The sequence below is a fragment of the Trichoderma asperellum genome, chromosome 3 (assembly GCF_020647865.1).
Source record: "Trichoderma asperellum chromosome 3, complete sequence".
NCBI classification, from domain to species: domain Eukaryota; kingdom Fungi; phylum Ascomycota; class Sordariomycetes; order Hypocreales; family Hypocreaceae; genus Trichoderma; species Trichoderma asperellum.
Window position 1 is genome coordinate 298,039 of NC_089417.1, and position 26,563 is coordinate 324,601.

Consider the following 26,563-nt stretch of genomic DNA (forward strand, 5'->3'; position numbering starts at 1 on the left):
AAGTCGGTTGTGTGGGGAAGCGCCGGAGGGCCATGCGGGGGAGGTAGTTTGAAGATGGATCAAAAACGAATTGGATAATATTGGCTAGTTGCGGCTGGATAGCTAGTCCGTGATGACGAGTATTATGGATATCACTTGGCATTGGGGACAATAACTTGATCAAACATCTTGACAAGGAGCCGATTTCGGATCAGACACGCCGATGTCAGGCGCGTGAGGCAGCTTGAAGACGAGAGAATCGGTTTTCAACGGGGCCATCGCAAGAAGCAGTGCTTACGGGGCAAAACCTCCACCATTGTGTAGGAAAGAAAATAGAAACCTCCCTAGCAAGTGTTATTTACGCATGTTGCCCGCTCCTACCAGTATCATTATCCGCATATCAACGGCTGTAACATCATCATGACTCAAACATTCCGCATTCTTGTCCTTCCAGGCGACCATGTCGGGCCTGAGGTGATGGCCGAGGCCCTCAAAGTACTAGACGTCGTGGAAGAGTGTCGCCCAAACCTCAAATTCGAGCGCACTTTCGACCTCGTCGGCGGAAGCAGTATCGACAAGCACGGCGTCCCAGTTACAGAGGAGGTCCTCGACAAAGCCAGCAAGAGTGACGCGGTGCTATTTGGCAGCGTGGGCGGCCCAGAGTGGGCAAATGCTTCCCCCAACCCAGAGGCTGGCATTCTGGGTCTTCGACACAAGCTGGATGCATTTGCGAATCTACGGCCGTGTGAGATCCTCGTGCCGTCCCTGCTGGAAGCCTCGCCTCTCAAGCCTGATATCGTCAAAGGCACCAAGTTTATCGTCGTGAGAGAGAACTGCGGCGGTGCTTACTTTGGAGACAAAGTCGAAAAGCCCGAAGTTGCATCGGACTTGTGGGTATATGAGCCCCGAGAAGTCGAGCGCTGTGCTCGTGTGTCGGCCGCGGTGGCGAAGATATTGGGGAAGAAGGGTGACGGCAAAGGCGGCGGCGGTCCAGCCACTGTCTGGAGCGCTGATAAAGCAAATGTTCTGGCCAGCGGCAGGCTTTGGCGCAGAGTCACGGAAGACGTGTTCAAGAGAGAGTTTCCGGATATCGAGTTGCGCCACCAGCTCGCGGACAGCATGGCCATGTTGATGGTCAAGAACCCTCGCGGCTTCAACGGAGTCATTCATACAGACAACACCTTTGGCGATATTTTGTCCGATATTTCGGGCGGAATCGTAGGCAGCCTCGGGACTCTGCCGAGTGCGAGCATTTCTGGCATCCCTGGAGAGGGAAGATGCAATGGCATCTATGAGCCGGTGCATGGCAGCGCTCCAGACATTGCTGGGAAGAACTTGGTCAACCCAGTCGCGCAGATTCTGAGTCTGGCGATGCTGCTGAGGTATTCGTGCGTGCTTGTAGACGAGGCGGTGGCCATTGAGAAGGCCGTCGAGAGGGTATTTGATTCGAAGGAAGCTGGCGGGCTCGGGATTCGGACAAAGGATATGGGAGGTGATGCTGGGACGAAGGAGGCTGGAGATGCCATTGCTAGCGAGGTTCGACGCCTCTTACAGGCAAATTGAAAAGGATAAGGTGTTGTTCAACTTAGTGGTACGATTGGCTGTACAATGCGAGCTGAGATCTTTAGTGGTAGCACAAGCGAGGAACTCGTTCAGTGGCTATAGGCATGTGGTAGGTAGTATCTGGTTTTCGCAGAGCCAAAGCAGCAGTAATATTTTAGTCTTTCAGGCAAGGGTGCAGAGGCCCATGTGCTCCTCTCCTCTGCGTAGTGGCAGCTGAAGAGCAGTTGCAAGGATGAGCATGTAATTACGGCGTATCACAGAGACAAAGATAAACGTAACGAGTCAACCAATTGCGTTGATAAAATTCGGTTCCTCTTACTCTATATTAAAATACCACCAAGATTGCAATTTTCAAGCGTTGTAACGCATCATTATATTAGAAATAGGCATGCTAAATAGATATACAGAACATACTTCATACGAGCTTATAATCAAAAACAGCGGAGGACACGGCCTCCCCAATACGCAAAAGCAATAAACTTTAATCACTCTTTGCCCTCAACAACAATGCTGAGGCTACCCCCGGCTTCATCAATTTCCACGATAGTCTTTTTGTGGCGACGGTCCAGGTAAGACAGCACGGCCGTCCAGATAACAAGGGCAATGCAGCAAGCAATCATGGCCCACATACCGCGCTAATAGCATGAAGAAGTTAGCAAGCATAGATCTCAAAGAGGACAGAGCTTAGAATACGAAAGAGGACTCACCGTGAACCATGGAGCCATAGCGGCGCCGTAGAAGATGATGCTCCACCAAGCGTTGACGGCATTGTTGCCTAGGTTCATGCCGGCCAGCACAATAGCACGGAAGACGTGCTCTTCATAACGAAGTGAATCATTGCACCAGGCGAAGAAGGTGGCCTGGCACGCATAGACGGAGCCGGCAATGTAGTAAGCAGCCATTACTACCGGGGTAGAGCCTGGGCTTGTAGGGTGGTGTGAAGCCACCAGTATCATGATAGAGGTGGCAATGCCAACGATGCCGATCCAGTAGCCAACGAGGTAGCGTTTTCCATTCAAGAAATCAGTCAGTGTGGCCCAAAATAGGGTCGAGACGATGCCAACGGCCGGTACGCCGGTTGGATAGTTGTTAAGTTGGCTGACAGTATAAGTATGAGTAGGGCTGCTTTTGAGGAAGAGCGCAAGAAGCGCGTTGCTGGAAAAAGATTCTGTTTCTCCAGCAATGACCCAGAGCATAACAAAGCCCCAGAATTGCCAGGACGTAAGAACTTTCTTAAGGAAGCGCAGGGTGATGGGTGAGCTCTCTTCAATGACAGGCACGCGGGCCGCAGCCAGGCGTTTCTCATCGTCGCTGAGATAAAACGCTGTGGTGTTGCGAGGCGTGTCTGGGAAGAAGATGATGCCATACAACGCAACAGGGATCGTGAGAAGGCCGTCAATGATGAACAGCCATCGCCAACCTGCAAGCCCGCCGCGGCCATTGAGACTTTTATGAATGCCTGTCTGGATAAAGCCGCCGATCATAGTGCCGGCCAGGCCAGAGGACGTGAAGATGCCGCTGCGCTTGCCGAGCTCACGCTCAGTATACCAGGCGCCGAGGATGTAGTGCGTGCCAACGAAAGTGGAGGCTTCGCACATGCCCTGGAAAAAGCGAATGGCCATGATGGACTGAGGGTTGTGCACCGAGGCGGTGACCATGGTGAGGCCGCCCCAGAGCAGCATCATGGAGGGGAACCAGATGCGTGGCTTGACATAGTAAAGAGAAAGGTTGGAAGGGATCTGACCCAAAACGTAACTGTGAAATGGGACGTTTTGTCAGTAGCTGGTCGTTTACAGAAACTATAGCGCAAGGGAAGAAAGCAGTAGTTACTCACCCAACTGTAAAGCAAGTGTTGATTTCATTGAGTTGATTGCCTACAAAGCCCAAGTCTTCTTTCATTCCCGAAACATAGGCATTGGAGAGATTTGAACGATCAAGCTGGCTGGGGAGTTAGCTGACTCACAATAGGGCGGGATGAACAGAGCGGAGACGCGTACATAGTTGATGAAGTAACTCAGGCAGCAGAATGTTAAGATGAAGAAATCAATCTTGCGCAACAGCGTGCGCTCCCCAGGCTGATAATCGGTATGCAAGTAGTCGCGGATCTTTTGAGATACCATCTTGAACTGCCGAGGAGGATTGACAACCCCCAATCCTAGCCACAAAGTGACGAGAAAAGCAAGAAGAATTTGTAAGGGAGGTTTGAGACAAGGGCAACTCCAACGCCGGCAATAGGCCAAGGCGAGTTTACAGCAACGTTTCAGCGTTTGAGCTGAGATATCCTTCTCAAGTGACCGAAAGATGAGGGTTTTCAGTGGATCTTTATGAGTTTGGATTTACCCAGAGTTGATCAGTCGCACCGTGTTGACGCGCCGTTGCCGGCTAAGGCTATGTACTGTTACGGAATCAAGGCCCGGCGATAAAAAAATGACTGGTGCTATTTAGGAGTAGCATTATCGTAGTAGTATGTATTAGCTAGATAAGAGCCACCGCCTCTCAGCCACCGCTATCTCCAATCTCCTCCTTAGTACAATTGATAACCCATCCAGATAGTAGTACATGTTTGCGCCTTTCGCTTTGTGGTCATGCGAGGCGGTGATAGACTGATAGACTGATTGCGAGAGACCCTCATTGGAACAAAACTGCCGGCAAGGCTTGACGGAAGTTCAGCTAAAAAGTTGGCCGAGGCGAGATCCCTGTTGGGGTTTGGCATGGAAAGCCTTAGCGTGGCTTCGCTGCAATGCGGCGTCTTTCCATGCTGTCGAAACGCAGGGCTTCGAACCGCTAGGCTAGACTAAGAACTCGGGAGGAAAAATCCAAAAGGTCGGTCCCCCCTCAATACGAGAGCGCACTACTATATACGCCGTAAGCCACCACGACGAGGCGTCACCAACTACTATTATACTACTAACATGCATACTACTACCGGCTTCCGTTAATCAAAAACGTGGGGAAGCAAAGAAGAGGATCCTCTTCGAGTCGAGAAAAGCTGGGGTAGCTTAGCTAGGGGCCCCCAACGCAAGGTAGCACGAATCGAGGATCCATCCTTTACACACATCGAGCAGCGCATCTTACTGGTACAAACATGGCAGTATCCCATCCATGCGCAGTAGTATCTGTTAGTCCACGGAGTTCATATCCATAGTCGCTCGCACTATGGAGCTGCGATAACGAGATCCGGTCCGCGCTGGGAGCCCCCGCAGACAAGAGCAGCCAAAAATCCTCCAAGTTTTTCCATCCAATACCATACGCGGGCGTTGCTAGACACCTTTTTTTTCGCCATGCTCCCCTGACCTTTTCCCTTTTCACTAACCTTCTTTTTCCTTCTTCTTCGTTTTCTCGTCTTCTTCTTTCTATTTTTTGTCTTTTCGCTCACGCCCACCACCCCCCCTTCCCACCCCCCTAGCTTGTCAAGGCCCAGATGTTTCTTACCCTCTTTTTTTGGTAGCCTTCCCAATCTGGCAACTTACCAAATCAAGCAACTGGATGCGGGAATGGCTTCCAACACCAACGATGGGGTCCTTCAACAGCGCAACAAGCCAGTCGGAAAGCCTCGCGGCATGCGCCGGGACCGGGACTGTCGAAGCTGCAAGCTAAGAAACGTGAAATGCGATCTGAACAGGCCCTCGTGCGGAGAAGTGGGTAGGCCCCTTATTCCATGAAGCTGGCTCTCTCTTGCTTGCCTCCCTTCCCCCCTCCCCCCTTGCGCAGAGATAAATCATGATCTTGATCTTGAAATCCTGGTCCTTTCTCGGAGATGAGACGATTGCTCACTCTGTGCGTGTAACAGTGCGTCGCCGCCGGGGTGCCATGTGGCGGATACCCGCAGCGAGTCATCTGGGTCGGTGCCAGCTCATCCGTAAAGGAGGCATCCTCGCCGACCTCAGCGCCATCATCGACCTCAGTCCGCTCCACTAGACTGGCCCGGTCTCAGTCGGCCATCTCGCGGTCCAGCGACTCTGGCCAGACGCCCCCAGACCGCGGCGCCTCGGACTCGTGGTCGCCGCCTGACCGGCCAGCCTCGAGCCCCGGCGACGATGCCGCCCCGATCAGCTGGTCCGAGGCCGACCAGAACAGCTTCATCAAGCCGCTAGCGACGCTGTGCCAGCAGATCATCTCGCTGGACGGCGACGCGCTGCGCAGCAACCACTACCTGTCCGTAGAGGCGCTGCGGCTGATCTCGCGGCTGCGCGACTTTGTGCAGGCTCGCATCGACGGCCACCCGGCGCGTGCTGACATGTGGGAGTCGGAAGACCTGGCGCGGTACCGGCTGGACGCGCTCATGAGCCTCAAGGATGCGCTCAAGGCGACGAATCCGTTTGCCTTTATCGGGATTGCGGCCTTTGCCTTCTTCGAGGTGTGTGACAGCGGCTTCGGCGACTGGCAGCGTCATCTGTATGGGGCAAAGTCGCTGCTGGACTACCACTGCAAGAGCCGGGCCGAGCTGGACAACTTGTCACGTAGTGTAACTGGTTTGAGCGAAATGGTGGTCCGCCTGGTGTGGTTCGATACCTGCGGCAGTATCATCCGGGGCACTACTGATCTCATCTTTGAGAACTGGCACCGAGAGCTTCTGACTGATAACTTCTTCCGCACTGTTGGTTGCGCGGCAGAAACTTTTGAGTTATTCACTAAAGTAGCCAGCGGCGAGGTTGCGTCTAGTCCTACCAATAGTGCCTTTCTTGCGATCAAACAGCTTCTTGGCTTGGGCCAAGGAACCTCTGACTGGGATCGTTCAGCTGATGCATATCGCTGCGCTGCTGTCATTGCTGTGTTAACCCGGGCCGGCAGCGAACCCATGACTTTGTCCACACAGAGCACAATCTCCGTAGCTGTGGACCGGGCGTGCCAGATTATCGCAGCAACACCTTCTTCCTCGCAGTTTTATATCCACATGGCTGTTCCGGCATACTTGGCCGGGATGAACGCAACCTCGAAAAAGCAATGTGACATTGTAAGGTCATATTGGCATAACTGTAGCCATGCTGGGGTTCGACGATATCCAGATGGTTTGGCTAGATGCGAAGACCGCTGGAAGATGAAAGGGCTGGCATAGGCTGGGTAATTGCCTAAGTAGCAATTTTGTTTTTTGTTGGTATTTTGTTCCTCTTTATCTTTAAGCAAGGAAAGCGAAGGCACAGGGAGTTTTCTCAAGTTTTTTTTTTTTTTTTTGGTTTGCTTTCTGAAGGAATATACTACATGGAATCAGTTAAAAGTAGGGAAAACGCGTTTGAAAAGATGAAACGGATATTGGGTTTTTCTGTTGGTTTCTTTTCTTTGATAGTTCTGATCGAATGAGATATCAGCACTTTAAGGGGTTATTCATATCTTGTATATGATATATCGTGATTAACCTAGCGTTGGGCAAAAGGCATGTTTCTCGGGCTTACGGACTACGTTTTTGATGCGTAATTACCCAATGTCTTGCTTCTTGGCTGCATGTATGTGCATAATCAGCTCACATGCTGTGGCTCTTTGTGTTACCCTATTTTAAAGCATCATATTGACACCTTGACACGACATTTGTCGATAACCTGGGAATCTCGATAAGGCTCTGTGAAAAGCTGCAAAGTTCATCCAATAGTTAACTACTCTTCAAAGCGAGTAACTAGTCATGTTGTTCCAAACTATCTTTACTCTTGGTTCAAGTCTGATATAACTAAGGGGTAGACTAAGGCTGCATTCAATATGAATCCGCGCCCTAGACATGACAAGTTTGAATAAACCTAATAAAGACGAGCTTGTATGAACGGAGTGGTTTATTGCCGCGCTTATGGAGCTGAATTAGGTTATTAACTTGAAACCTGTAAGTCGACTAAATGGGTTATCAGTGGAATCACCCGTGGAGTGGGCGGCCCAGCCGGCAACGTGGTATCATCAATAATCACCCAGGCAAGCAAAGCCAAGCCCGTGTCAACTGATTACCGCATTGTTTCCAAAGTATTAGTGCTCCAGTAGCATCTCCAACTAAAAACTGGGGTGCATACCTAGCATCAAGCCACCGGCTAGTAAGCACGGCCCCCTCTTTGCTCCAGTCCTAGACTCTCTCCACAGAGATATCAGAACTTTATTGTAACACAACTTACTCCGAAAGCCGTCATGATCCATGCCCGATCGGGCAATCAATCTATGGTGATATCCCCTCGCCAAGCGCGCGATAGTTGGTGGAGTAAAAGGGCGCCTCGTTCCCCTTGGGAGCAGGGTTGGAACTCGAGGAACCCCTCATTGCCTGTTCGTCTGTCTGTTCCTTGGGCCCAACCAAGTCGTACTATCAGCTGGGCTCTCCTCTTTCTCTTTACGAATTACATACCATGTACTACTACCGCTATCGCTATTCACATCGGCAACGGGCCCCATCACAAAAAGATCCTCTGACCTCGGAATCGTGAGAGACCCCGCACTGGGCCGCCACCAGCCCGTTGTATAGACTGCGGAATGGGACTTGTGGGCTTGACCTTATCGTAGGCAGGAAATCCGGCATCGGTGCGGGCATTGAAGCAACTAGAAGTGGCGCGATAGATACCTGGAGAGACAAGGAGAGCCAAAGAGATACATTAAAGCTGAGAAAGACGGGCTTTCTTGGTCGAGTCGAAGCTAGCGGCAGCCCCGACTTTAACCTTATACTCGCTCCTCTCTCAAACCCAATTTTGGATCAAATTTGTCTTTTTTGTTTTCCCATCATCTTTCTTTCTTTGTGAATTCCTCAAAGAACTATTTTGATAGTGTGGAAGAGTCGAAATGACAGTCTCTGGAGACTCAATTATTACCAACAGTGCTCATAGCACCAATGGTGTTAATGGTGTCAACGGAGCCAAGACAAATGGCGTCAAGTTGTCGTGGGAGGAGCTCGGCGCCAAGAAGCGCAGCCAGTTGCTTGCTTCTATACCACCAGAATGGCTCATCCCGGAGAACCTGCTGCCTCCAGAGTCTCAAGACGATGTGACAACATGGCCTGAAACATCTGGATGGTTTACAAGTGCGGAACTGGACATTACAAGCTTGACCGCCAGCGAGCTGGTCTCGAAACTATCTTCGGGTGCTCTCAAGTCAGAGGATGTCACCCGAGCTTTTTGCAAGCGAGCTGCTGCTGCTCACCAACTTGTAAGTGTTACATGTTGTCGTCTCCTTTTGTTCCTTGGTAGAGAATTTGGTACTGACCCAATGCAGACAAACTGCCTGTCTGAGACGTGCTTCGATCGCGCCATCGCCATGGCTCGTGCTCGAGACGAACACTTGGCAGAAATCGGCCAGCCAATTGGCCCTCTACACGGCCTGCCCATTTCGCTCAAAGACAACATCAATGTCAAGAGCGTTGACTCTACCGTGGGCATGGCGACGCATGTGGGCGACCCCGCCAAGTCAGACGCAACGCTGGTCGAGGTACTGGAGGCGGCCGGAGCCGTCTTCTACGTCAAAACGAATGTGCCCACGGCCATGATGATTGCCGAGTCGGTGAACAATGTGTTTGGGCGCACGCTGAACCCGAGAAACAGACGGACGACGAGTGGTGGCAGCTCCGGCGGAGAGTCTGCCCTTATTGTCATGAAGGGCAGCCCCATTGGTGTTGGGTCTGATATCGGCGGCTCTCTTCGGATTCCGGCTGCTTGCACAGGCATTTTCACTCTTCGGCCTTCAGCGGGCCGGTTTCCCGTGCGAAACTGCCGATCTGGCATGCCTGGCCAGGAAGCCGTCGCGTCTGTCAATGGACCTTTGGCTCCTACGCTCGAGGACGTCAAGCTATATAGCAAATCTGTCATCGACGGCCAGCCATGGCTGAGAGATCCCAAGTGTCTGCCAATCCCCTGGAGAGACGTTGAGCTGCCCCAAAAGCTGCGGATCGGTGTCATGTGGCACGACGGCGTTGTCCAACCTACGGCTCCTGTAACTCGGGCCCTGAAACACACAGTCGCCAAGCTCAAGGCAGCTGGTCATGAGATTGTGGAGTGGGACAATTTTGACCAGGCTGAGGGAGCCCTGTTGCTGCAGCGGATGTTTGTGGCTGACGGTGGCCTGACTATCAAGTCGCAGCTTGATCCTACAGGCGAGCCATGGAGGAGCGAGATGTATCCCTACTCTGTGGCGAGGGAGTTGGGTACTGCAGAGATGTGGAAACTGCATTTGGAGAGGACGGATTATCAGAACCGACATCTGGATAGATGGAACAAGGCGGGTCTCGATGCTCTTTTGCTGCCCACAATACCGTTTAACACGGTCAAGCATGGAACTTTTAAGCATGGTATGTTACTCGCTGATTTCTATTCTATTTTTGATGGTTCGCTGACGACAAATTTGCTAGTTGGATACACTGGAGTCTACAATGTACTAGACTACTCTGCCGTATCATTCCCTACCGGCTTGAATGTTATTGAAGGCGTCGATGTAGAGGAGCCTGACTATGCGCCCCTCAGCAACGATTGTAAAGATATCCACGCGACTTGTAAGTGCTATATTATAACAGGCTTTTGGTCGGAACATTTACAAGTAACTTTGATGCTAACAGAAATGGTGTGTAGATGAACCTGAGTTGATGCACGGACTGCCCATTAGCTTACAGCTGGTGGCGCGGAGGTTGGAGGAGGAGAAGGTGCTTGCAATGACGGGCGTGGTGTTGAAAGCGTTGTCTGGGTAAACGATAACCACGAGAGAGATGCTGAGAATATGAAGGCTGTATATGTATAAATGGGGAAATACTGATGAAGAATCATGAGATGTAATGTTTTTGACTAGTGCTATTATTATTATTATGATTATTATTACATGTATTTACTACACTGCTTAGATAGCTACGAATAACGACATTATATCGTACATATTCGAATCTCCAGAGTCATCTATAATTGAAATGGCTTCATTTCTGTGTTGTAGGTGCGATTGGTATTGCCTCACTCTCGATGCATGAAGTCAGTTGCACCAATTATGCAGGATTCATCTTCCGGAGAAGTCTGTTCAGGAATCGGTTTGAAGAGCACATGCCATCATGGTGGGTGACATCGTGCGGTCGCGGCTCCAACAGATGCCGGAGAGGGATGCCAGCTAAATAATGCCTCGTTGCCAGTTACGTGCCGTAGTCTCGGTACGAGGGATTTTTGCCCACTTACAGCGAGGCGAGGCCATTCTATATTCATAGAATGCAGATAGGAAGGGAGTTACTTACAGTGCTCTGGTGTGTTTACGAACAAATTGATTTCTTACAAATATTATCCTGCCAATAACTACAAAAAGAGCAAGCGAAAATGCACGCATCGGATGTTGTAATGCAGCGTATATGGTGGTGTGGGAGTGTACATGAATTGCAGCCATCAATCTAATTATATAGTTGGGGGCCTGCAGCAATGTCACCAGCACCTAAAAAAACTCCGGCCTGCGAAAAGCGAGTGGAAGAAATGGGAAATTGAGAATAAACAATACAACAATGAAAAGTAGGACAAAGACATGCATGTGTTTTGCGATTGACTATTGCCCGAATGATATCACCTCCAAGCGCGCAGCTGTGTCTTTTTTTTCCCCAGCTTACGCTGCACACTTGAATGCTGAGGGGGATGGAGAAGGGAGACGGTGGGGGCGGCTCTACGGAGAGTTTCTGCTGCATGTTGATTTCAATGTTCCCGCAACTGCGGTGGATTCGGAGTGGGCGCAGCGTGGCGCCAAGTTGCGTTCGGGGCAGGAACTGCGAGTTGTCCGTTGAATGTTTGACACACATCAACTTTGCTGTCGAACCAAGCGGCCATCTACAAGACGCTTAATCAACATTGATAATGTCGAATATTGATGGTCAATATGACACACATTCTAAAAGAGAATCCGAAGTCAAATATACGCAATTTGAAAATCACGAATACGGAGACGACAACTACAAAGATGACAAACTCCGTAGAGGGGCTCGATAATATATGACTCAGAGTGGAATTCCAACCGTAGCGCCGACATCTTGAGCTGCATTAAAGCCATAAGTCAATACGAAGAAGATGATATTACTCAGGTGAACTTTACTGAATCTATTACCATACCGAAAAATTACATGGTGTTTTTATGCTGAAACTTTGAACCAAAAGAAGCTCAAGGTCTATCATATTATGGAGCCAGGTTCTACCAGAAATATGCTGATAGCACATTTAAATTTCAAAAGCTATGCCACCCGCGCGGAAAATCTTCAAAAACATATGCTTGGTATGGAGCATCCCTGGGATGTGGTTGCTATACAAGACCCCCTTCACGAACTCCTGTGGCCTCACGAACTCCTGTGGCTAATAAGAGGCATTCGACGCACGCATCAAATTTACTATCAAACCAAACGATCTGCTACAGAAAATGACCATCCAATGCATGGCGGGTATGAAAATGTATGCGAATCTCGAATCACCGTTTCGAAACTATCTGGCCACGAACCCGTGATGTTCTATGAAAATAGCGGCCTTCCCCAGGTAGCGCTCTGTCTCCCATTCTTTTCCTCTTCTTTGAATCTCCCCTTGTCGATAACCACGAGGCTCTGATGCTTTCTAGTCCACCTACCATGAAGTTTTCTTTTATGGACGACTCATATATCATGATGCGGTCAAATGCATGGGAGAAGGATTGTGAGAAAATAGCAAAAGTCCACAATCTACTCAATTCATGGGCAGAAGAAAACGGCGTCTCATTTGCGCCTGAGAAGTATAGCTTATTTTCCAATACAAAACTAGGCACCGTCAAGATTTACCGAATATCGACAACTTACTTTATGCTGAGAAACTATTTAAGAAAGAGTGTCTGGATATTCTGGGTATTCGAGCGGATAATAAGCTTTCACAGAAACATCAATTTGACTTGGTTTTGGACAAAGTGGCAAAACAAAGACGCTATTTGAAATGCATCTCTGGTTCCACATGGGGTCTCAGCTTGTTCAGAATGCGACAACTCTATCTTTCTAAAATTTTGCCCGTCATAACATATAGCTGTCCGGCTTGGTTCTTTGACTACCAAGGCACAATTCGTCATGGGTACACCCTACGGCCCTTGATTAAGAAGCTGGATACGATACAAGGAGAACTACTCGCTGAAATTTCCAGAGCCATGAAGAAGACATCCAGAATTCTCCTTCGAAAAGAACTACACGTTTAACCACTATCACAATTGCTGTAGATGAAGGCAATTGCCCGTCAAGCAAATGTCTATGATACCGAGTATACTAAAGAGCTTCACTTGGTCAGACAATGAGCTGGCCTTGGTGCTGACAGATTGAAAGCACGCCCATTTATTCAGCTCGACATATTGGCAGAAAGGTTAAGAAATATGGCCAAATTTCGACAAGAACGGCGCTATGTGTATGGATCAGAGAGTATTTAGAATGGCAATTTGGGAAGTGCCAAGACTCGTTGAAATAACATTAATGAAACGATAATCGATATTTTGAACCTTTAACCATTTACCGAGTGGGATCAGCATCGAGCTAGTCATGTGCCATCCTCGCCTCGAAAAAAAGCACTTGCCCTGAGAGAATCTTGGAGTGCGCGGAGTTTCAAGTACTACAAAACGCTCAACCGTAAACAGAGAAGACGCATGGGAAATTGTGGCAGCTAAAGAATGTTCCGAGCACAATTTCTTGATGAATAGGGCGCATCATCGCTGTAAGTATTTATGACCTATATGCTGATATTGCTTTATGCTGACTCATAGATTTTACATACAGAGTCGACTGCTTTCCAGAAGTGATGAGAGAGATTGAAAACAACCCCTACGGATTCATCTAATGTACATTTGACCTGCATCCAAGTATTTGAGATTTTGAAAAAGAAGCTGAAAAAATACGTCTTCTAACACTGGAAGAATCACATACGCTACCTATGGATAATCAGATATTTTTCCAGCCACCAGAGCCGCTACTGAGTTGGAGACAACTTCTTGCTGAAAATATGCCACCAGAATTCTTCGGTGAGCAAGAAATCGTTGAATGCGAATTGAACTTTGAATGGTAATGGAAGAAGTTGACGACGATGAAGAGAAGGAGATGACGAGCCGATGCCGGATTAAGTAACGAAAATTATGCGAAAGTCATGAAACGGAGAGAAGAAATGTTAATGTCAAGTTTAGCTCAAGGTTTTATGTTTTTCAACATGGACGACGGCGACGATGGCGACTCCGACGACTCCGATTGAGCGTTATATATAATTATATACGAGTTGCTAGGGGCGAGTACTAAAGATGAAAGCCTTTTCGTTTTCTTTATAATATTTCGATGTCTCGGTCTTTGAGTTGAAGCAGGCCGTCGGACGTGATACAACTAGTAGCTAGTTGCCAGTCATGCCATTTAACATTGTTTCAAAATATCATATAGATAATACATTATTGACGCTATGAGTTTGCCTTCTTTGATATACATGCGTAGAACATTTAAATCGCTGGACAAATACAACAGTCAAGTTCCCATTGAGAGGTAAAATTAGAGAATGCTGGTGCGCACACTACACTCGCCACCGAAACGATCGCCATGTTAGGGACAACGCTAGCTTGCAAACATATCGTAGTGTACGAAGTATCTTCAATATATTCAACCAAAAACTTTCAAAATCACAACCGGTAAAAAAAAAATGTTTTGCGAGCCGTAGGGATCGAACCTACGCGGGCATGCCCATTGCGGATCAAGTATTCTCAGTTCAACGAACCAACCTAAACACAACGCCTTAACCACTCGGCCAGACTCGCGAACATTCATGTCATATTGTCACAAATACGCATATGAATAAATTCTGGTATGCGCACGCTTTTGAAGGCGAAAGGGTAATAGCATAAGGCATCGTTGTCATCCTATACCATTAGTTCATACGAGCTATCTCTAGCAGTCACAAATAAGCGGTAATAGCACAATGGGGTTATACAAAACTGGGGTCCAATATATTAACTATAGAAGAAAATATATACTCAATCGAGTGATGCGCTTACTCGTCTTTCAACCAGTGCATGCACCATAGCACTTCCACAGTTCTCCCATTCTGCAAAACAAGTATATATCCCGTTTTGTCGTTTCCAAATTTATCCTCCTTTTTTTTTTCCTTTTACGTCGTCTTATCCTTCAGCTGACCTTTTAACCGGTGTAGTTGCAGGTGACACCGCTGCTGCTGGCGGAGCAGTCAGTCAGGACCTTGCCCGAAGAGCTCTCGATATCAATGATGGTGGAGCCGCTGGGGGTGATGGTGCCAGAGGAGCCAGAAGCAGTGGCGTTGGAGAAGGTGACGGAGCCAAAGTTGGCAAAGGGGACGAGGCTGCTGCCCTCCTCAAAGTCCTCGACGATCCACTCGGCGTTGGTCTCGCAAAGGGTCGAGGGAGTGTTGGTGAAGGTGTGGGAAACAGACTTTCCGGTGGTGAGGTTCTCAAGAGTGGCAACGCCCTTGGTCTTGGACGTGGCATCGACGGTCATGCGGATCACGTCGCCGACCTTGAGGTTGAAGCCGGAGAAGCTGTACGAGTAGTCGGGAATCCACTCATACCAGGCATCGAAGCTGCCATCACCGTAGAAAGAGACACCAGTCTGGAGGATGGCGGTTTGGCATGTATCTCCGTCAATTCCCACCCAGGCCGAGGCGGCAGCATTGGCACCACCCGAAGCACGGGGGACTGTGATTGTGCCGGTGACCTTGTTGAAGCCCTTGCCGATCTGGACAGCGCCAGCCCAGTTGGAGGAGTACTGGGGGTACTTGGTGTTCCTCTGGTTGGGAAGAGAGTGGGCGCCGTTGCGGCGACCAAACCTGGGGGAAATGTTTGAGGGGGCAGCGGCGGCGAGGCCAGCGGCGGCGAGGAGAACGGTGGAGTACTTCATGATGGCGACGATTGGAGAGCTGTTAGACTCTTCTTGTTTGAGATCAAGACTGGCTTTGGAGCTGAGTGCTGACGAGAAAAGAGCATTTGACGATGGCATCTAGCCAGCCTTTATATCTATCTCGAAGCTTCAACGCCAAGAACGGTAACCGGCACATCTCCTCATACTCTCTAAACCACCATAGGCTCCCATTATGCTTGGGATCACGGATTACATTCTTCGAATTGGAAGGAGGTTGTTGACCACTGATGCCTGAATGCCTCTGCCAAGCCTCAATTCGTGGTTGTACTTCCTCTTCCAGCAACTCACGAGCACGCAGAGTAGTAGCATACCTCCTCTATCACGGCGTGCCAAGACCACGGAAGCTAATCGAAGCCATCTTCAGTGCTATCTAGCTCACATGCTTGCTCAAAAGTTCATGATGGGGTTGGTCTTTGTAGCCAACGGAGAGAGCATAGATACGGACTCGAAAGCTGATAGGCAGGCTTCTCTGGCAAAAGACTTGAGATATCATCAAAAGTAGGCTTCAAAAGATCCAATGACGACAGCCCTCACCTTCCTGTTTTGCTTTCATCCGTCAAGGCATCAAGGAGTTTAAGATCCGCTCCAAGCCACACCATCTACCTTCAGAAGCGCTTTAGCGTCTCCTGGCCAAACAAGTTGCATATGCCCTTAACCAAGCTTACAATCCAGAGTTATTCACCCCTGGCATAGTCGGATAATTCGGATCTAGCGCCCAGACCTCAAGGTGGTAGTGCTGCTACTCATCTGCCCGATGGCCAGCCTCTCCCATCGGTCCATCGCAGTACGAGGTGGTATCCTCACACTGCAACTCAAGAAATGGTATGGTGCCCACCAACTCATATGTTGTATAGCAGCACTAGCACAAATGAGTAATAACTCGCCCCAAGGCGCCAAGCGGCGATGGCTTCCCGCTACCCGTAGATCGTGTATTAACCAGGCCAAGCGAGCTATACAAAAATGGTAGGTGGCCGGACATTGCGGGGCGTGAAGTTGGACTTGCCAGAGCGCCAAATAGAGAGCTCTCATAAAAGTAAATAGGACTCTCGGCAGCGGTTCTGGAAGGTAGTATTGGTCCCGGCACTGAGATGCCGATTTGTTTATAAGTATAGCCTCCAGGGAGCGGACTAGTTAGGCTCCTTTCACGATAAAAGATAACATTCGAACAAAGGAAACAGAAAGGGAAAAGAAACAGAGAAATCCTGTTTCGCGCTTGACTTCTCCAGAGCGGGTTTGGTGGAGCGCGGCCTCTAATTGGCTCATCGTAGGAATAACAGAGGTCGTCGGGCGGCTCCGAACGCACCCTCTCCGTCTTGCTTTTAAAGCCTTATTTACCAGCTAAATTTATACATACAGAGCATATATTCAAGCTGGAGAAGTGTCTGAAGTAACTCCTGCGTCCTTGGTAAGCCTAGGCCTTGTCAGGTTTCCCACTACCTACTGATAAACCTATAAGTTAAGTTAGGTATTGCTGAACTAGAGTCAGAAAGCAAAGGGTGTATCCAAAGCAGGTTTAACCAAATTCTGTGGATACTCTGGCACGGCAGCGAAAATTTGGGTACTACTACCTACTAATTCGCAACATAGTTGGCTTTCCTGCAGGCTTGTCTCAGGCATAACAATCGATGAAGATAGCTAGGCTTTGTGCAGGGCCCTTTTGCATAGTGTCGGGAATTGATCCCCCCAAATGGAAGTCGGCAGCGCAGCTAAAATCACGGCATAAAAATAGGCTGCTCCTTTCAGCGTTTCATGCTTTATTTTGTTTGCGCCTAAGCCGCCACGGCTATTTCGTCCTGGTCGTACTAGGTAGTTGTGGTGGTGTACAAGCAAGTAGCAGCAGCAGCACTGGTTGTTGAAATATCCTGGCAGGGTAGGACTCAATGCGACCATGTATGGCGCTACGGAGTTATTTACGCTCAACTATGCATAAAATGGTTAAAACGAAGTTGGGGCCATCCCCGAGGCTCATCAGCACTTTGATCGCAAATGCTCTTTTATTAACAAACACATTCTTGCTCATGCAATGGAAGAGACAATACGGAGTAGTAATAATCACAACGGTAGGCTGGCTGAATGAAGAAAGTGTCAGTTTAAGCAGTTTATCCTTTGTCCCCGTCCTTTCTTGAACGTTGCCTAAATCGCCGTTGTTTGCTCTCTGAATTGTTTCCAATTGTTGGCATGTGATCTGGCCGTGAGCGATACGAATTGAGCTTATCTTGCGACGATCCTAGAGACAAGGAGCAGCAAATCCACGACTTCGCGATACTGGCGCAGACAACTGCGAATAAACACGAGCTCGCAATGACCATTTCGATATGTTCCTTGATTGCTAGCGTGCCCTTTCACATTTTTCGATATTGTCATCGTAGAATTAAGGCTGAGCCAAGCATGATGGCCAGCTTGGCGATTCCTGGGCGTGCACTAGTGTGCATGAGCGAGATCTATGCTACAATGCAGTTGAAGTGACATTTCAATAAGAGTATGATAGTTGTAAATGGGTGCTACAATACAAGAAATACTGCTAGCCGTCGACAATTGGACATTGAAAATGATATACTGTTAAATTGGCTATAGATGAAATAAGCAAGCATCTCGGGTTAATCGTAGGTACACGTAGTAAAGACAGTTTCCACACGCATATGATGCTAACCTAGAGAGAGAGAGAGAGAAAAGCCGTAATGTTGCCTTCCTCTTTCGCTCTATCCCATATGACGATAAAAATAACTACATGCACTCTGTTTGCTCTCACCAAGCCTACAAGCTGTTGCTTTGAACGTCAACTGATGCACTGCCGGCATCTTGTATGCTTATTTCTCGCTTGGGCTATATCCATCTCGTCTTTAACCGAACTACAGCGCAGCTAGATCCTTCGAGGTTTCCACCTGCTCCAGGATCTTTATTACAAATATGAGTGGGGGGCTGGTGTTGCATTGATGACCGTGGCGCGATTCCCATGCCGCGCGTTTCCTTCTCTAATCCAAGCCTTTATTTCGCGGTCACGAGGTGCCCATTATCTGTGGCCTGAAAACATTTCGTTTTCTTTCTTATGCTCATCTTTATGGCAGAGAATATCCAAGAAAGTTTCTGCGTGTGGTTATCGCTTCTCCTGGTCATTTAGTTCATAAAGGCTGGGGTTTTCGTAGGCATCGTTCGCAGCTACTACGACTATGTAAGCACCAATTTCAGACCCAGTACCCTCTTTTCTACCTATACCAGCTTTTATCAAGGTCAGGCAAAGACGTTGCGTTTTCATAGTGGCAGGTAATCTTCGAAGCACGGAATTATAGCGTCTTGTTGAATCTAGTTTACCGCGATATAACCTACCATCAGTCAAATGTCAAACGATCTTGTCAAGGTCAAAGAAGTATTGCATGATCTTGCATTAATCATAAGCGTCATTAGTGTTCTAAACAGCTTCGCCCATCGTACAGCCAATTACTGCCCAATCTTGTACGGCTTCCCCGACTTCAAAACTAGATGTGGCTTACGCTCCGCCAGGTCCAGGATCATCTCCGCAAAGTAGCTATTTGCCCACGCGAACCACGGACGAGTATATACGCTCGTGTTGTAAATGTTGACGCTCTCGTGAATCAGTCCTAAACCGCTAGTATTCTCCAAGATGGTTGCGAGTCGCTGCTTGATCTCGTTATCGTCGTCGGTGCCAAATATGCCCGAGATTTGGCTCATGGGCCAAGGATAAGTGGCATTGACGTGAGGGCCACTATGTTCTTGTGGTTAGCATTGTCATACTGTCTCCTAGAAGGCGCTTCGACTTGAACTCACCCGATACCATTGAATGATTTCCCTGCCGCATAATACGGGTTCGCCCTCGAAAACATGGCTGCTTTAGTCTTTTGATATGTCGGGTCGCTCCTCTCCAAAAATCCCAAGTACGGCAACGACACAAGGCTTGGGACATTGGCATCATCCATGATGTATTGAGCACCAATGCCGTTTGTTTCGTACGCAAAGATACCATTGGTGGTACGCGTATGTGCCCATACAGCCTGTTTAATCGTGTTGGAGTACTGGCGTAACTGTGCAATGAGGCTTTTCTGGACACCAATTGTGCTGAGCATATTAGCAACGTTGGCAAGCTCAACAGACATCATTGCGTTGTCAGAAGTGATGAAGTCTGTGTCAGGTTAGCGACGGTTGGTGTTTCGTAATTCTATCTGGTGAAGTTGAACTCACTGAACACGCAGAGATCATCAGAAGGCCGGTGACTTGACGCAACCAGGCCATTTGCCTGCTTCGGTTCGCCATTGCCACTGTTGGGTACCATGGGAGAAAGTGCCCCGGCTGTACCAGTCCAGTTATAATAGCTGACCCATTCAAAGTCGCTTGACCAGCTGCTTTGTGACTGTTCATAAAGGACTCTGACAATCTGGCTCATCGCAGCATTCCCTTTAATATGTTTGTGTCAGCCCCTCAGCTCGTGAAAAAAGAGGAAGAAAGACCTGATGGCCGTCCGTACAATTATCATTGATGAAGGACGAATCCTTGGTGTTGGCATAATATGAGCGCGTGATCTTGAGAAATCCAGCGAGAGAGTCAAGCTCATACTATTAAATGTAAGAAGGCGTCCCTTTTAGCAAACGCTTTATCATTATCGTACCTTGCACTCAAACACGGTCTGGTTGTTAACAGGCCTAACGTGATGGGCGATGGGTTAGCTGCTTGAACATCTAACTTCCACTGCGGGAATACGTACGGATTTACAACAACATTTGTTGCCCAATCCTGAATAAGCTGTTATTATGATGTTTACCCACAATCACTGTTTGGGTTATAGCTCACATTGACAGATGGAGCCAAGCCACTCTCGGGTGGTGGCTGGAACGAACCTAAGATCTTTTCGTTAGTACGCGTGCTTAATCTCAAACTCCCATAACTCAACGTACCGCAGTAGGGATACTGTGAGATGTATCGCGCCTCTGTATTAATTACGGCTTTGACAAGGGCTTGAAGATTCTTGTCATACGGCAAGAGTTTATACAGATGAGCAAACTGATTGCCGGTATCGCGCAGCCATTGTGCACTTGTAAGCGGTTGATTAGCTCCATTTGTCTATGCCACCACAATTCTCCAACTCAGATATATAACGTACGTGATATCCTATCGAAGAGTTAGATAAAGGGGATAAGCTACAAGAGAAAATGAGTTAAGCGCGCAACTTACACCGGTGATGATGAATGCCAGGTTTAGCGAGGGATCGAAGTACTTGACCGTCGTATCCAGAGTTGATGGAAAGGTATTTTCGAAAAGCCGAGCAACGTCTGGATCTTTGAGTTGAGATTTCAAATCACTGATGACTTTCTACACAAGTTCGTACGTAATTGTCAGCATAGCAGCGAAAAAGATTACGCTTCCCATCTCATCAACGCACCTCGACTGCTGGGCTGTTAAACGTCCTGCATTCCTCGCTCGGCCGCATGTACGGCAGCTTCAGCGGCCCTGACGAATATGGGCCATGCGGTTGCTCCGAATAAGAGCTGTAATCAGGACACGACGATGCTGTGCGGCGCTGAGGCTGAAAGTTCTTCCAGCTAGCAGATGCGCCAGCTGGGAATGCAGCCAGAATGCCGAGCGCGGCGCCGAGCACGCTCTGAGGAGACAGGTGGAGCGGCATGGCGATTCTCTAACTGAGGCTGTTCAGAGGTGAATCCCTCTCGCGACCTGCCAACGGTCACGTACCAAATATCTTGAGCAATTGACAAGTTTCGTGTCTCTCTAAGAGGAAGCACCGGCAAGGAGGGGTTGCAGTTGCGAGGCAGGTCTCACCGATCATCGTCCATCTCGCTTTCACTCCGGGCCAGCCGTTTTATTTATCGTCATCTTGCCTCGCCCAGAGTTACACCCAGATTCAATTAAGTGGGGGGAAAACGAGACATGCATGACGATCTTGCCCTTGGGAACTCGTCCTTGGGTAAAAAAGCGTGCGGGGGAAGCGGGGAGAGACAGAAGGCAAGCATCGCCACGAGCCGGGATTGGAGCGTCTGTGGGAGATTTTCGAATGAGAAGAAGGATCATAGATGTTGTGCCGAAATCATGCTGTTATGTGGAGAGACGAGAGGTCTTGGTGTGTTGAATGAGGCAGCTGGAGAGAGGCACGGTAGCAGTGCTAGTAGTAGTGGCAGCAGTTGTTGTTGGTTGTCGGCGTTGTAATGCTTGGCTGCAGATGAAGCTGGCCCTGGGCAGTGTCTTGCGGAGAGACACAATTGTTTTTGTTGTTTGTTATTCTCCTGACTTTGTCTGAGACTAGAGACTCGCAATTAGAACAAAGAGCAGCGCGAAGACTGGCATTTGTTGAGAGGGTTGTAACGCGAAGACTGACGAGCAGTAATTCATGTATACGGCAATGATGATGGCTTCGCGAGTCTGGAGACGCCATTGGAACCCTCCAAGCCGAGAAATACCCCATGTCGCCTCATTGCCTCCTCTTTTTCGCATCCGACGGCCGCTGATATCTAGGCTGCAACGCAAACTACTGCTCCGACTCGGCTCTTTTGGGGCCTGATGTGACGTCTTGGCGTCAAATGCCGACAACTCGACTGAAGCCGGTTTCTGAGTGCATGGACATGGGTTCAATTCTGCCAATTATACTACACAGCACTGTTGGTGTTAGCTACATGTATGCTCTTCTCTTAACTTGCAGTGTAAAAACAGTCCTCATCTCACTTTATGCATCTTTTGTGCTGTTGGAGCGTGGAGACTGAATGGCACATGTAGGCTGGGAGCGTGTCTTTCTTTCTTTCTTTACCCGCGGCTTTATGTAATCTTGCATCAACACGAATCATGTGAGAACAGCTCCATCGCCAACACCAACGCCAACCAACGCTGACAATCCAGCTAGTATAACGAATAGTATAACCAAACCAGCCAGATGCATGAACCAATTCGAACAAGCAAAACTCCATAGCCACCATGCCATCCTCCCAGCCAAGCAGCGCGCTCATCCCGCACATTCATATGCTCTGCATAAACGACGATCACAGCGCCGCCCTGCACACAGCCCTCTCATCTCACGGCCTCTCCTCCATCGCAATAACCTACCACAACTGCGCGCTCTCATTCGTCGAAGCGCAGTTTGACCTCATCGTCTCGCCCGCAAACTCCTACGGCAGGCTGGACGGCGGCTTCGACGACGCAATCTCCCGCTCATTCTCCCCCCGCGACGACTATCTCGCCCTTACCAGAGCCGTCCAGGCGAGGCTGTACGACGACTGGCGCGGCTTTGCTCCTCCAGGAACCTGCACGCTGCTGCGCATCCCCGACGAGTTCCATCAGCGCTCGAGGAACACGTGGGGCACCAAGTATCTGGCTCTGTGTCCGCTAATGCGCGTTCCGCAAACCGTCGACTGGGACCGCGAGGTCGTCTACGAGTGCACGTGGAGCTTGTTATGCGCAATAGACAAGCACAACCGAAACGTGCGCAGGGGCGTACAGGATGGGCAACAGGATGAGATTCATAGTTTGCTCATGGTCCCTATGGCCACGGGTGTTGGAGCCGTGAGCCCTGAGAAGTGGGCGCGTCAGACAGTCCTTGCGCTGAAGCACTACATTGACGCGGTGGAGCATGAGGCGAAATGGAGTGCGCTTGAACCGATTGATATCAGCGAATATGCGGGTGCTGTCGAACAGACGTGGAAGTCTTAGAGATATGCGGGACGCTCACACGATGCTCTCTACTGCTTGTCTTGTCGTTGGCAAGGCGATGATGATCTGTCTTGCTTCTCCAGAGTGAAACCGTTGGTTGACGGATGAGCGGGAGAGTGAGAGGGAGAATAAGGACTGCAAGTCATTTAGTCAACTCCACTGCAGATAGTCACTGCATCACATATTGAAAGAGATGAACCGCTCACAATATCTTGTAAATATAAAGACTGGCAGTGTGTCCGCAACTAGCAAGTACTCCAGCTCCAACATATTGTATGCATCATATACCGATGTGCTTGGCTTGTCCGAAATGATCCATACATGCGCAAAGTTCTCATTAAACAAAGCTACAACGAAGGGGACATGCTCGATTATAAACAAGTATCTGCAGGTCGAAAAAATGCCTCAGCCGCGACAACAAGCACCAAAACACATGTCGGAATCTAATACATCGTGTTAGAGTCGTCAATACAACGCCCAACTTTGTCACATCCAGACTTACTCTTCCCGTGACGCTCCGTCGACGAAGCCACTTCTTTAGCGATCCACTTCCAGTATCTTGACATCGTGCCAGACGCTTTTCCAGATGCTGGAAGAATGTTATTCACTCTTATAACCCCATCACTTCTAGCAGCAGGGCAGTCGTCTCGACCGTGGTAGGGCGGGGGGAGCAGCATAATCTGGTCTTCAGCTTCATACATTGGAGGCAAATGCTCGTCGGTATTTTCCATGGTCATTTTCGTCAGTGTTGTTTGTAGGCAGTTTTGATCGGAAAGCGTCTGCTATTAAAAGAAGCAACCTGCCAGAAATAATATCAGAGCTTTATAGCCTGGAATCGTCCTGGCCAGGTTGTTACAGAAAAAGCGATGATGAAAGCCAAGTGGATCTATTCATGCACGTCTTTAATGCGAGACCATGTCTACGAGGTAGCATCAAGCGACAACATTCATGTCGAGCATGTCTTCTGAAACAAAGGGGTCTCTGCTCCTTTATACGATTTTGAACTTCGACGGCAGCAAGATTGGCCAAATCAGCCATGTCTCTTTTCGTCATCTGACAAGAATGTCTCTTTACCATGACACTATTCGATATACTCTTCACAAATCTCCCTAAGAGGCTACTTCGTCTCAATATCGAACTAGGTGTAGTGTATAGAGAAGATATCGGCACCCAAATCTATCGCCGAACATACCGAATTTATAAGTTCATAAACTGCGCTCTGTTCAGCCCCCAGCTCATATTTAGTCTGTCGATTCCAGACTCAGGTCATATACTAACTAAGCTTAAAAAATATGCATCACGAGGCGTGCGCTACCTCTCTAAATCTGCGTATTAAAGGTCAAGAATGAGAAGAAGGCTGCTCATACCGCAGATGCCAAGCCTGCTTGGCTTATCAACAGGGTAGAATGGGGAAAAGCGTATGGAGCAAGGCGACGCTTTTGGCTGCGCAAGCGTCATATTGGTTGCCTTTGGTCAAGCTAAAAAGATTTGGTAGCCATGTAGGTGGATGCGTGGGCATAGATTCCGATTAGGTGAAGCAGTCATTTATGGCTTTGCAGAAAGCCACCCTCTGCATTTCGGACGTGGAGAGCCATAAGAGACTTGGCTAGTTAAGCGCAAATGCATAGGTAGATATACTTGGCAATGCCCAGCTTGACCAATGTCTGCGTCCAGCCGACATCCGGTGGCCAAATGTAAACAGCGGATTTCTGCGTTTTTGTAGCCGTCGTGAAGATACCGGTGGAATGGCCGCTTGCCATCAAAGGATGGGCCATGCTAAACACTCTTACAAGGCATTCATGAAGAGACGGGTGCCTCTAGACGCTCATATCCCACCTGATATGTTGCCATTTGCCGTGCTTCTTCTCGAGGAAGTCCACTTTTCGACAGCGATATAGCGAAATACTAAGTCGCGCAGCCATGGAGAAGTTTAGAGGCTGGTGGAGCTGCGGCTGGATCATCACTTGTTGAGCGCTTTAAAGAAAAGACTCGTGCTGGGCGGTTGCCTCATCGCACTCCAGAAGAAGTAAATACGGCCAGGTAGTGTTAGTTTGAAGCGATTCGAGATCCAAATTTGACATCTCAAACGCCCAAAAGTATGTAGCCGCTCGCTTGGTCGGATTGGTGTAGCTAAAAATAGCATTATTATGCGTTTAAAAATGTTTCTCCGAGCATCGGGATATTAGACGGACTCCAGGTTTCAACATGTTTTGCCACTGGATGCTACATAGTGCATACATGTATAGCAGTAGTATAAGGACTGTGTGGTAGGTAGGTATGGAGTATGTGGAATCGCGAAACGTGACGGCGATGTGGAAACGGCAGCCGCCATGCTATTTATGTACTTGTATGTGTAGCGTCACACGATACGTTGGGCGATGAGACGTGTCTGGTCTTGAGGGCGCCGACCCGCACATCGCCAACGTTGCACTTACAGCAATCGAAGCGCCACCAATAGCCTACGCGATGTTGCTTGGTGGTGTTGACATGTACCTCCTACTACCTCCTACTACTAACCTACTATACATGGTATGTAAGAGGGTAGTATGGTAGGCAATAGCATGAGCCATCGTTCATAATAGCGGGCGTCGCACAACTTAAGTGTCCAACATGCTTTTCGCTCCCTCCATCTTTTTGGACGGGATTTGCAACGCTGTCCAGGGAGCTTGTGGCCTAATGAAGAATGGCTGCAGTCTGGGAAACGCTCTTGATGGCGCCAAAAAGGAAAGATGGCTGGCTCGACGAAGTAGATTGGCTGAAGATTTCCTTCCTTCGCCTTCCATAGTCTGCCTAGTCAGGGACGATGTTATTGCAGGTTATTGCAGTACGGCACGGCTGTGGACTGGATATCCACTTCCTTGGCCACCCCTGTGCCGCCTACCATATGCTGCATATGTATGTTTAGAGCACGACAAGGGTCTTTGAAAGCCAAGTCCAACTGAGGCAGCCGAGCCAAGCGGCAGATTGGTTCTTGGCAATCACTTAGAAACGCAGATCGCGACGCCTAAGCCGGCCTTGGCTGATGCTTAACCTGCTGGCCCTGGTCCATGGCAACGAGGATACCACCAGCAGTATGTTTCTGTCGTGCAGCAGCAGCGTAGCGCAGTCGGCATCTCCTTTCGATGACAAAGACGGCGATAATATTCGACGCTCTAATCAGCATTCGGGCAGGTTGCTACTGCCAGTACTGGCATAGTATAGGCGGCAGCAGTATGTAATATCACGGAAGGGGAGAAGTCAAAAGTGCTGCTCCAATGCCTGCGGTTTTGTCCCCTGTCGTCAACTTTTAGCTTCAACTGCCCTGTCAGGGCCACCGCCCACTGTCAAAGTTCTAGCCCCAATCTCAATGCTTGGCCAAAAAGGCTGGACGCCTCTATCAACCTTCAGTGATGAAAAGTCCTTCGCCGCCCCTATCAAAACGCCGTCCCCTGAGCCAATGCTTCAGGGCAGATGATTGCGCGGCTCTCCCGCCGATCGCTGCACCGTACAAGGCAAAAGAGAGACGCCAATGACGTTTAAAGACTTGGAAAAAAGTCTGTTTTGCTGTTCTTC

General features: G+C 49.0%; 9 protein-coding genes and 1 non-coding gene across 10 annotated transcripts; 5 read left to right on the forward strand and 5 right to left on the reverse strand.

Moving 5' to 3' along the window:
- Window positions 1-19: 19 nt before the first annotated feature.
- On the forward strand, window positions 20-1,966 carry LEU2 (3-isopropylmalate dehydrogenase). Its single transcript, XM_024908328.2, has one exon. The coding sequence runs from the start codon at window positions 400-402 to the stop codon at window positions 1,540-1,542; it is 1,143 nt and encodes a 380-aa protein (XP_024759934.1). The 5' UTR covers window positions 20-399; the 3' UTR covers window positions 1,543-1,966.
- Window positions 1,877-3,916, reverse strand: TrAFT101_004689 (uncharacterized protein). Its single transcript, XM_024909939.2, has 4 exons — window positions 3,540-3,916; window positions 3,377-3,480; window positions 2,250-3,297; window positions 1,877-2,177 (listed from the first exon to the last, which is right to left on the reverse strand). The coding sequence occupies exons 1-4, from the start codon at window positions 3,660-3,662 to the stop codon at window positions 2,028-2,030; spliced, it is 1,425 nt and encodes a 474-aa protein (XP_024759933.1). The 5' UTR covers window positions 3,663-3,916; the 3' UTR covers window positions 1,877-2,027.
- A 927-nt stretch (window positions 3,917-4,843) lies between these two features.
- TrAFT101_004690 (uncharacterized protein) lies at window positions 4,844-6,974 on the forward strand. Its single transcript, XM_024906784.2, has 2 exons — window positions 4,844-5,180; window positions 5,333-6,974. The coding sequence occupies exons 1-2, from the start codon at window positions 5,037-5,039 to the stop codon at window positions 6,596-6,598; spliced, it is 1,410 nt and encodes a 469-aa protein (XP_024759932.2). The 5' UTR covers window positions 4,844-5,036; the 3' UTR covers window positions 6,599-6,974.
- An 801-nt stretch (window positions 6,975-7,775) lies between these two features.
- On the forward strand, window positions 7,776-10,327 carry TrAFT101_004691 (uncharacterized protein). Its single transcript, XM_024905863.2, has 4 exons — window positions 7,776-8,643; window positions 8,710-9,778; window positions 9,839-9,979; window positions 10,056-10,327. The coding sequence occupies exons 1-4, from the start codon at window positions 8,281-8,283 to the stop codon at window positions 10,169-10,171; spliced, it is 1,689 nt and encodes a 562-aa protein (XP_024759931.1). The 5' UTR covers window positions 7,776-8,280; the 3' UTR covers window positions 10,172-10,327.
- Window positions 10,328-12,031: 1,704 nt separating this feature from the next.
- TrAFT101_004692 (uncharacterized protein) lies at window positions 12,032-12,385 on the forward strand (the record flags this gene model as incomplete). The annotated part of the gene is made up of 1 exon (XM_024905862.2): window positions 12,032-12,385. One exon carries the CDS (start codon window positions 12,032-12,034, stop codon window positions 12,383-12,385), a length of 354 nt encoding a protein of 117 aa, XP_024759930.2.
- A 1,726-nt stretch (window positions 12,386-14,111) lies between these two features.
- On the reverse strand, window positions 14,112-14,220 carry TrAFT101_004693. Its single transcript has one exon. It is a non-coding gene; the product is annotated as a tRNA-Leu (tRNA).
- Window positions 14,221-14,357: 137 nt separating this feature from the next.
- On the reverse strand, window positions 14,358-16,425 carry TrAFT101_004694 (uncharacterized protein). The gene has a single exon (XM_024908327.2). It carries the CDS (start codon window positions 15,428-15,430, stop codon window positions 14,600-14,602), a length of 831 nt encoding a protein of 276 aa, XP_024759929.2. The 5' UTR covers window positions 15,431-16,425; the 3' UTR covers window positions 14,358-14,599.
- Window positions 16,426-18,158: 1,733 nt separating this feature from the next.
- Window positions 18,159-20,984, reverse strand: TrAFT101_004695 (uncharacterized protein; the record flags this gene model as incomplete). The annotated part of the gene is made up of 11 exons (XM_024904053.2): window positions 18,159-19,073; window positions 19,136-19,487; window positions 19,547-19,759; window positions 19,830-19,917; window positions 19,971-20,004; window positions 20,067-20,095; window positions 20,153-20,199; window positions 20,257-20,393; window positions 20,463-20,470; window positions 20,534-20,671; window positions 20,742-20,984. The coding sequence occupies 11 exons, from the start codon at window positions 20,982-20,984 to the stop codon at window positions 18,788-18,790; spliced, it is 1,575 nt and encodes a 524-aa protein (XP_024759928.2). The 3' UTR covers window positions 18,159-18,787.
- A 1,295-nt stretch (window positions 20,985-22,279) lies between these two features.
- On the forward strand, window positions 22,280-23,011 carry TrAFT101_004696 (uncharacterized protein; the record flags this gene model as incomplete). The annotated part of the gene is made up of 1 exon (XM_024905857.2): window positions 22,280-23,011. One exon carries the CDS (start codon window positions 22,280-22,282, stop codon window positions 23,009-23,011), a length of 732 nt encoding a protein of 243 aa, XP_024759927.1.
- TrAFT101_004697 (uncharacterized protein) lies at window positions 22,511-25,334 on the reverse strand. Its single transcript, XM_024900319.2, has 2 exons — window positions 23,514-25,334; window positions 22,511-23,454 (listed from the first exon to the last, which is right to left on the reverse strand). The coding sequence occupies exons 1-2, from the start codon at window positions 23,746-23,748 to the stop codon at window positions 23,417-23,419; spliced, it is 273 nt and encodes a 90-aa protein (XP_024759926.2). The 5' UTR covers window positions 23,749-25,334; the 3' UTR covers window positions 22,511-23,416.
- Window positions 25,335-26,563: the final 1,229 nt, after the last annotated feature.